The 10611-nt window shown below is 39.2% G+C and overlaps 1 protein-coding gene across 1 annotated transcript; it reads right to left on the bottom strand.

Moving 5' to 3' along the window:
• Positions 1–1109: 1109 nt before the first annotated feature.
• LOC133408934 (ras-related protein rab7-like) lies at positions 1110–8964 on the bottom strand. Its single transcript, XM_061688333.1, has 6 exons — positions 8650–8964; positions 5294–5357; positions 4524–4650; positions 4190–4408; positions 3720–3848; positions 1110–2223 (listed from the first exon to the last, which is right to left on the bottom strand). Exons 2-6 carry the CDS (start codon positions 5344–5346, stop codon positions 2128–2130), a joined length of 624 nt encoding a protein of 207 aa, XP_061544317.1. The 5' UTR covers positions 5347–5357; positions 8650–8964; the 3' UTR covers positions 1110–2127.
• Positions 8965–10611: the final 1647 nt, after the last annotated feature.

Raw genomic sequence — 10611 nt, 5'->3', positions numbered from 1 at the left:
ATGGGAATCATGAGGTCAAAGGAACTGGCTGAAGAGCTCAGAGACAGAATTGTGGCAAGGCACAGATCTGGCCAAGGTCACCAAAAAAATTCTGCTGCACTAAGGTTTCTAAGAGCACAGTGGCCTCCATAATCCTGAAATGGAAGACATTTGGGACAATCAGAACCCTTCCTAGAGCTGAGCAACCGGGGGAGAAGGGTCTTGGTGAGAAAGGTAAAGAAGAACCCAAAGATTACTGTGCTTGTGCTCCAGAGATGCAGTCGGGAGATGGTGAGAAATAAGATTCTCTGGTCTGATGAGACCAAGATAGAAATTATTGGCCTTAATTCTAAGTGGCATGTGTGGGAAAACCAGGCACTGCTCATCACCTGTCCATTACGGTCCCAAAAGTGAAGCATGGTGGTGGCAGCATCGTGCTGTCGGTGTGTTTTTCAGCTGCAGGGACAGGGAGACTGGTCGGAATCGAAGAAAACATGAATGCGGCCAACTACAGGGATATCCTGGAGGAAAACCTTCTCCAGAGTGCTCAGAACCTCAGGCCGGGCCGAAGGTTCACCTTAAAAAAAGACAATGACCCTAAGCACACAGCTAAACTACAGAAGTGGCTTCAGAACAACTCCATGGCTGTTTTTGAATGGAGCCCTGATTTAAACCCAATTGAGCATCTCTGGAAAGACCTGAAAATGGCTGTCCACCAACATTCACCATCCAACCTGACAGAACTGGAGAGAATCTCCAAGGACGAATGGCAGATGATCCCCAAATCCAGGTGTGAAAAACTTGTTGCACCATTACTCATGGCTGTATTAGGGTGCTTCTACGAAATACTGATCAAAGGGTATACTTATGGCTGCGTGATATTTCAGTTTTTCTTTAATAAATCTGCAAACATTTCAACAATTCATTTTTTTGTCAAGTGTGGTACTGTGTGTACATTGAGGGAAAAAATGAACTTAAATGATTTTAGCAGGTCTGAATATTTTCCGTACCCACTGTATATGCACATACTGTACATGTATACACATATTCTATGATACACATAACCTTTGACCGGACAGGGAATGTCTTTACCCCAGGAAACACAAATAGACAAATATAATAACAGTAGATATATTCAAGAGTTTTATTTGACGTTCAAATTACCAATTGACAACATTATTGGCATTGCAGTGAGTTTTTTCTACAAGAAGGAATAATACCACAGCAGAAAGATGGATAGTTTTTTGACATGGACATTTCCATTCCATCCGTCAGCCTTTGACTTGTCTATACACCATAACAGACAATCTATTAAAAATATTAAGTAATTGGCCAACCTGAGCTACAAGCAGATAAGTGAGTAGCGCAATGTGTGGGTGACGCATATTTATCCATTTGGTAGCATTGAAAGACAAATAACAGTGAAAGGAGCGGTCAAATGATTATTATTAGCAGAAGTGAAAGGCAGTTAAAAGTCTATGCAGGAGGAGGCCGTACAATCAACGTTCAACAGGAGGAATTTAACAATGAAAAGTGACAAGAAATATATATATTACCCTCACAGAAAAGGCATGTATTTAGTGGCAGATGTTGCCCAAAATCAGCCATCCCTCTACATTTAGAACATATGAAGGCAAGAAAGTGCAAAACAAAACATGTTTCAGATTGGCTTGAGATGTAGCATCTGCCAATTCAAATATATGTAATTTATTTGTGTGTGTATATATAACCATATAGTTCAAGACGATGACTTTTGACAGGCTATAGCAAGAGAACAGAAAGAGCTATTACGCTTCTTAGGATGCTGAGCTTAGCCAACATCACACATTACTGAGCATAACCAGTCCAGTTATTTTCCCGATTGTTTGAAACATGGCACTGTCATCCGGTCCAACAAGTTGAAAGGCTCACTGTGGAGTGCCAGAAGAGGCGCTGTTCGCCTCGTGTGATCTTCGGACACCAAGTTTGTCATAATAGTTTAATTGAAGTGAGAGAGGGTAGCGGTACATCCGTGGATCGTGAGTGGCTTCTTATTGCGTGAGGGATGAAATGGAGGAGGAAGACTTGCAGGGAAGGCTGTTCCCTGGGAGCAAGGTGCGGGTGACCGATCCGCTGAAAGCCAAGAGAAGAGATGCTCCCGGTTGCCCCTCAGCAACTGCAGCTTTCTGCTGAAGGCTTCGCTCTGTCATTCCGATCCAGTTTTATGGGCTCCGGGAAGTCATTGTACGGCTCCACCTCTGTCTCCTACGAGAGAGGAAGGTAACATCATTGGTAGAGGTGCAATGATTAATTGACAAGTAATCAATTAAATCAATCGTTAACAATTTTTTATTTTAAAAATTATCCTTTGGGGACCTTGTTTAACTTGAATTTGTCCAAATCCTTGGAATTTTGGCCTCTCAAAAGTAAACAATTATATTAGAATAATAAAGCAGACTAATCTTTGCAAAGACATTTGCAAACATCTTTTACTTTGGAAAACAATCATCAACATTTTTGCCTATTTCCTGCCCATGTTACTGACCAAAACAGTAACTGAATCATAATCAATTTATGTTTTTGCATTTTCTTCACTGTTAATTTAAACCCCATTTTTTAAAAATAAAGCGTTGGAAATAAAATTAAATAAAATTGATCGATTAATGGAAAAACAATCAACAGATTATTCGATTATTACTTGTTAGTTGGAGCCCTAATCATTGGTAAATGAAGGTCTGAAGTAACAAAATACAAATAAAGTGGACTTGGCTTTCATTGTTTTCCCCCTTGTGTTGAACTGAAATGCCATTTATCCATTTCAGCCCACAAAAACCCAAAACCTTTTTGTCACCTTTATATTGACGAAACATAGCGCTGTATTGTAAATTCTACAAATAAAACAAGAATATAAACTCTTTATAAATTGCAACTAGGTCAAAAGTCACACAAACACACACTGTAGTATCTGTCTCTTTAAGCTTTAGAAGTCAAATATCCATGTTAACTGGGAGGGTTGGCAGTGAATGAGTTAAGTAATACATGACAAGTGGCCGCCATCTTGTGGAATTTTATGGGTTTCCTCCCACATTCCAAAAACATGCAAGGTAGGTTAGTTGAAGACTCTAAATTGCCCGTACATGTGAATGATTGTGTGCCCTGCAAATGGCTGGTGACCAGTTCAGTATGTACCCCGCCTCTTGCCCAGAGTTAGCTGAGATAGGCGCCAGCACGCCCACGACCCAAGTGAGGATAAGCGGTACAGAAAACGGACGGATGGATGGGTGTTGGGTCTTGTGCCAGCCTAAAAACCACAAGAAAAATTCTGTCTAATCTAAAAAAAAAAAAAACAAATACAAGGTATATTTTTTCAGTTATCATTAGATAACTTGGCAAGTTTTGTTAGTCAGTTCACTACGTTAGCAAAGCTAGGGGAACACGTTGTTTTGATAGCATAAAACCTGCACCAATGCTAGCTAGCGCTTAACAACATGCAACGCAACAGTATTTTTTTCTTCTCAGTAACAAGCAATATGTGGAGAGGAAAATATTGTGTGTGCTGTAAGTACTCAAAACTGGCATGGCAGATTCTTGACAGTAAAACCTTTGTTTTTCAATTAATAATTTTTTAAAATGTTGTATTTAAGTACATTTCAGAATTTGTACTTTACTTTTACACAGGTACAGGGGTGAAATCAGTACTTTCACCAGTCTTTTGCCACCTCAGGCAAAAATTAAACCATACATGAAAGTGCTACACTCGCCTGCTTGAGGGCGTTGCGTGCGATAGTTTGGAATGCCTGCTCTACGTTGATGGCTTCTTTGGCGCTGGTCTCAAAGTAGGGAATGTTGTTCTTACTCTGGCACCAAGCCTGAGCCCTTTTGGTGGTTACCTATCAGTGAAGAAGAAGAAATGCATTCAAGTAACGGGCTAACTTCTTTGAGAATGTCACAATTACAAAATCATGAGGGAAAAGCAGCTCAAAAATAGTTCATTAAACCTGTTACAGTGTTCATCCCCAATCACTCTCAAGCCCCTTTTACATTCTAAACTTGTGAGACAGCAGTTTTCCCACAATTATGAAACATTGTTTATGGCCTTCTGGAGGCTCCCAAGTCCAATATTACCATTTAGCTGGATTTCAAGGTTGCCAACTCATACTTGATGTTTCAACAGCTAATCTAAACAGCAGTGAGAGTTTGACATCAGGCTGACATCGTCCCTCATGCCTACCTGTCTGTTCTCCAAGTCGATCTTGTTGCCGAGCACCACAAAGGGGAAGTTCTCGGGGTCTCGAGGGCTGGCCTGAATCAGAAACTCATCCCTCCAGCTGTCCAGGGTCTTGAAGGTATTGGGTGAGGTCACGTCAAACACCAACACGCAGCAGTCTGCTCCGCGGTAGAATGCCACACCCAACGACTGGAACCTCTCCTGGCCTGCTGTATCCCAGATCTGAGGAGCCAAATGGACACCAACAATTCAATAAATCCTTACTTCTACTGCTAACTATAGGGTTCAGACTACACTGTTGACAGGAAATAAGAGTGCAAGTGTAGCGTTGACAAACCTGCATGGTAACAAGCCGGTCATCTACCATCACCTCCTTGGTCAGAAAGTCTGCGCCTATTGTAGCTTTGTACTGGTTACTGAACTTCTTGTTCACATACTGGTTCATGAGGGAGGTCTTTCCAACACTGGTGGGACACAGACAGCACATGATGAAGACAGCAGCAGCAGCAGCAGACCACACCCACAGTAAGCATCATGCGATGGAACTTGACTATTTTAGTCAACATGGGGCGAGTAGCAACTCAGGAACCCTTTCAAATATCAGTCTCCATTTTTATATATTTATTTATTTTGTGTGTGTGTGGTGATCTGAAGGGGGCTGTGCATGGTGCACAAGTGATGCGCTCACAAGCTGACACTATTGGAGCGCTTTGGCGTGCTCCAATACTGTCAAGTCAAAATGCACCATGCTTGCTTCGACAATATAGTAGTTTCAATCTATAGCACATATTTTACTCAGGTTAGGTCACATTAAGGAGGGTCTAACTCAGGGACTTACTTTGATCTCTAGTTTAATAAGGGGGTCCTCAATTTTCAAACTGGGTATTATTTTCAGGGCAGACTTTTGTGAGTGAATTTGAACACAAGTCATAACTAGGGCTGAAGCTCTTTAATACTTCTGAATGTAAAGAATGTACGGAGTTAAGGGAACGTATTCTTATGGCGCTGCACAAACCTTTGGTACATAAGGAAAGCCTGTATTCAAAGTAACTAAATCTACAAAGAATGTGACAACAATTATAACGATAAAATAAAAGCACAACTCACCCAGAATCTCCCAGGATGATGACTTTTAAGAGAACTTTCTTCCTGGAGGCCATTCTTCAAAGAGCTATATAAAACAAACAAAAAGTAGGTTTGCCATGCTCGGTATGAGGAAAAATCATGTTACAAGACAAGCTGTAAATGTGTGTGCATGAGACGCTTGATACATTTGGACCAATAAGCTGGGAAAAGCAGTCATGTGCTCACTGAAAGCAGTTGGACGAATAACGAGAAACAACTCTCCTCCTCTGCTCACACTTTACTACAACCACTTCTTCATGGCACAATACTGTCTGTTCATTTAAATTACAACAAATGTGATGAGATTTGTGCCAATAGTATTTCTTATTTGTGTGTGCATGCTGACTAACCACCATTAAAACTCTCAGAAATGTTTGCCGTGAACAGTCATGAAAAAAAATTGTGTAAGTGATGGCAGTTACGAATGAGGCAAGCTGCACTTTTTAAAAGAAAAAATACATCCAGAACACAGTAAACTATTTAGAGACCAAGTCTGATAAAGACTGAAATGAAATATCTTTAATCTCTCATTAGACTTTAGCATTCACCTCACATTCCTTTCACGCAGTTATCTCTAGTCCAATACAAGAATATTGACTTTGCTTTTTATAGAGGAAACAAGCTAGCAGCTCAAATATCTGAATAAAGGTTTAGGAAATAAAAACAAACACAAAGCTGCCTATGTTCCTATTTTTATCGCTGCACAAATATGCTCCACAGATTAAACCGTGGCTTTCCTACCTGCACTTTGCCAAATCCAACCGCCAGACATCAGCAAATTTTAGGAGACTTCAGCAGAGTGAGTGCCTAAAAGCTGAGGTTGGCTGCTTTCTTTTCTTCTTTTTTTTTTTTTTTTTTTAGCCCTTTCAGTTCAGTGTGGAAATCAATAATAAAGATTAATGAAAAAATAAATAATTTTATCTTTTTTTCAATTATTTGACAGCGGCACCAAAACAGTGAAGGAATGTTCCTGTACTGGACTCCTGCTCTAAAGGATTAGTTTAAGAATGCTTAATTCTTTTTCTGCTTTTCTGGGCTGCCACCAGAGAATGTGTTGATGACATTACAAAATAAAGGTACATCTCTCAATAAATCAGAATGTATTCATTCTAAATTATTGAGATGATATACCTAAATAAATTGTGCAACAGAAGCCTCCAGATGACTATAGATGTGATTTATTGTTCTCAAATTTGTAGTGGAACTGTGTGAAGGTTCAGGCTATGTCCTGATTGCATTTTCCAGCTAATAAATCACATCTATAGTCACCTGCAGGCTTCTGTTTGCACAATTTATTTAGTTATGTCATCTCAATAAATTTGAATATTCTAATTTATTGAGATGTACCTGTGGAGTAGTACCTTGAGATACAAGTTTAATTCACGCCGTGACAACAGATGTAACTCAGAACACTCGTACTGTATATCAAATCATGCAATTATTTCAGCCCGCCGCCCACAAAAAAAGGTTTGCTTTTTTTAATAAGGGAAAAACAGCACTCTATAATAGTGTACTTTATAAAAACAGACTAAAATAATTGAAGTTTGTAAAACATGATCTAATGCTGCAATACAATTAATTGTGCTTTTCCTTCTGCTGTAACCGCCTGGGCCACCAAAAGGCAGTATAATACAACAGTCATGCTGACACATTCAAAGAAGAATAGTACTTCTACTACTACTCTGACTCAGTAAGATGCTGTAATATTAGTAATTTTTCATAGTGGATAAAAATATATGCCTGAGTATTGTTATATTACCTGCCTACGTGTGTTGCGCCACTGATTGTGTTCAAATAGCCGTTGATTTTAAAACGGCAACCATCGATGATAACCATTAGCATGTAAATAGTGTTTTGCATTGTTTGTTAGCATTAAGCTAACCAGACGCTCCTAAGGCAAAGCTGTGTTTTTTTTTTTTTTTTATAAATACACACCATGTATTTTTTTTATGTTTAGATTGACAGTAAACTTCAACTAGGGGTGGCACTAAACAGCTTGAAGTCTCTTTTTGGAATTGTTCAATATTTCCCAACCTGCTGCTTATTGTGAAATGAGTTGAATTGAGCTCACTTCAACCATACAACACACGTATCTCAAGCTGGCGCTCACAAATCAAGGCAATGGGTAAAAAAAAAGGCCTAATGACAGTTCGTATCCTGGGGGGGGGGGGGGTGGGGGGGATTCAGTCGAGTCCCTCGTATCTCAAGGAATCACTATATATACACAGGTTCATCTCAATAAATTACAATATGGTAGAAACATCAATGTTTTTCAGTACTTATACATGATAGAGATTAATTAAACATTTGGGGAAATACAGAGGGCAAATTCCTAATTTTCATTGTTTCTTGATTGTTACGTAATATTCTAGTTTCTACAGATGGTGAATTTGGAGTTTCCGTTACAGTAAGCTATAATCATCAAAATTATATATATTTTAACTTTTTGAATTGAACGAGCTAACTCATTTAAGCTTTCGACACTATACTACTTTATTGAGATGAACCTGCATACACCGCTTTTCACACTTGTATCACAGTTAAGAATGTTACATTTTATGATACTGATACTTTATATCCTGTGACGGAAATTGGATTTGTATGATACATTAGTGTAGACTCAACTTGTGATAATCTTCCCTCTACTTCCCTAAATGTAACACGTGTGCTAAAAATTTAGTAGAGTACAATAATTTGCATTATTATATAGACTATTTGATTTTAGTTTACACTTATAAGGCAAATCAAAAGCAGTTTCTGATCCAATTGACTAAATCAGAAATGTGCAAGCAAATCGACATGACACGAGCTTCTTGTACTGTAAATACAAAGTCCATCTACGAAAATGAAAGTGACATGTCTCCATGTGCCCAAACATGATGGTTGCCAGGTGTTGTCCTCCAAATGGGTACATTATTGTGTAACTTGACATGTCATCCACTGCACTGAGTGAGCAGCGTGTATCGACGTGACCTCTGCGAGTCGATAGTATGAATATCATGACATGCACAGAAAAATACGTCTTCCTGACAACAGAATCATAGAGTCTTATATCTGCAGTTAAAATGAGTCGAAACATGGCAGAATAAACGTGTACCAAGTATTCATGCACTAATGTGACCCCCCCCCCCCAGTCCAAATCACTCATATTTTATGTCACATCTTTAAGAATATTCGACTTGGTCTTGCCGTCTTTCTTTCTTGATCAGGAGGGGCCCAGAGGAGCTGCAGAACGGCCTTGTTTTTTCACCACTAGCTCCTCATCTGCGTTAGCCCCAGCAGAGCAGACGCAATTATCTTCATCAGACATTTCACAAGAGTAAGACGACCACACTTACTTTTCGTTTGTGTCACACAATTTGTCTTCTTGCCGGCTGGCTTGACCGAGCGAGCAGTCGCTGACAGCTAACTGGGCGCTAACGTTAGCTAGCTAGCTGCCACCAAAACCTTTGCCGACCTGGATGTTGTTATTGTGATACAATTAACTACTTTTGGCGGCAACACAACAACAACAACAAAAGTGTATCATAAACGGATGCGGCAACTAGTCGTCACTCCGTAAATTTGGCACTTTGCTAGAAGGCTAGGCTAGCCGCGAGCTAAGTATGTGCTGCTCTCTTGGCTCTTGTGTGTCTTCTTCTCTTCCCCTTTCACTTCCTTCTCTGAAACAACGCCCACAACACGTCACCGCTAATGACGTCAAGCTCCGACTTTACATACACTTTCTACACTTCATTGAAAACACCTCCCTTGTTCTCGCTGTGAGAACATTCGCAGGGTCCCGTGTTATTTAGCTCAAAACCTCACCGTTACGGAAATGTACACACATTGGAAAATATCTTCTGTAACTTTGAGTTTACTTTGAAAAAAAAAATAAAAATCTATTTTGGTTTTGTAAAGTGTGACACCTGACGCCTAAATTGAAAAAGAATACTATATAATGAATCTCTTTCAAAGTGTTATACTGTATTCATGAATACAAATTTGATGCCTTTATGAAAGAAATGGAATCTGTATTTAATGTCAATCTGTGTTGCTAAAAACCAAAAAGATATCAAAACCTTGACTTTATGCTCCCGCTACAGTGTTTTTATTCTTAATTTGTACTCGTGACCCCTGTATGTTCCTATATGTTTCTGTTTATTTGTCCTTTTTATGTGTGGTTTATGCAATACGTGCTCATTTTGTTACGTGCATTATAACACAACAATATTTGACATATTGTTAAATAGATTGGGGAAAAAACATCTCTCTTATCTGTCGCTAGATAGATCGATAGATAGAAGTCATGCATTTATTAAGACATACCAAAATCGTATATCGTAAGTATTATTTCAATGGTTTAGAATTATGAACTTCAGCTCCATGTTATGTCGCAGTTGTTTACATTTGTTTCCCTCAGATTAGCACTCCATGACGTCATGGAGAAATTACATACAAGTACGGAGTAACTATTTTCCTTCTTCCAATTTGTTGACACTGCCACCTGCTGCAAAAGACTCCTCCATTGTGTCACACTTGGCCTATCAGGCTGTTGCAGTTTTTAGGGTAGAATTATAACATTGTGATCAATATAAATTATTTGTGACACTTGCGCATTGCATGAGAAACAAACATGTCATCATCGACCACTTGGTGGCAGTGTCCACTGGTTTAGATTACATTAATGTATTACCGGGAGTGAAGTACATCAGGTACTTTCCTTCGAGGTAATTTTCATAATAAAAACAAAACCTTTTGAGTGATTTGAGGGTCTTCCAGGAAAAAAAATAAACTGATATTGTGGGACATTACCACAAAATAAATTACTACTGGAAAGCGATCTAACCATAAATGGACCATCTATGACTAGTTATAAATGATCAAAATGTGAGTCAACATAAACATGTATGTACCTACATGAAAGGTTAAAAACAAACTCAGACTTGTTTGTTTCTGCAATTGGGGGGGGGGGACACAGGTTATCTAAGATGTACAACCATCAGAGTAGAGAATTCAAATCAAAGAGGAACGCCTTGTTCACATGTTCTTCAACACCAAGCACTTTCCGACTGGGCTGTACTTTTGTGTTTTTAGAGAAATTCCTGCATTCCCTCACCTATTGAAGGCATATCTTTATGACCCTCCTCGGTACTCCATTTGTAAACACAAACACTGCGACACAAAAGACGGTGAGTGAGAAGACGACACAAAAGACTAGACGAATAGGATCACATTCTTGAAGCATCTGCTGCATTTCTTCAGCCTCAGTATAGACAGGCATCACAACGACATGATTCATTGAAAGTAAATTACTTGAA

Source organism: Phycodurus eques, chromosome 10 (assembly GCF_024500275.1).
Source record: "Phycodurus eques isolate BA_2022a chromosome 10, UOR_Pequ_1.1, whole genome shotgun sequence".
NCBI lineage: Eukaryota > Metazoa > Chordata > Actinopteri > Syngnathiformes > Syngnathidae > Phycodurus > Phycodurus eques.
The sequence above is the reverse complement of the archived record's forward strand: the minus strand, read 5'-3'. Positions and strand labels throughout refer to the sequence as shown.

Coding starts and splice junctions, on each gene's coding strand:
- LOC133408934 (XM_061688333.1), bottom strand. CDS start 5,346: ATGGCCTCCAGGAAGAAAGTTCTCTTAAAAGTCATCATCCTGGGAGAT. Junction 4,409..4,523: donor ACCGGCTTGTTACCATGCAG/GTTTGTCAACGC, acceptor TTGGCTCCTCAG/ATCTGGGATACAGCAGGCCA. Junction 2,224..3,719: donor CACGCAACGCCCTCAAGCAG/GCGAGTGTAGCA, acceptor CCTCTCTCGTAG/GAGACAGAGGTGGAGCCGTA.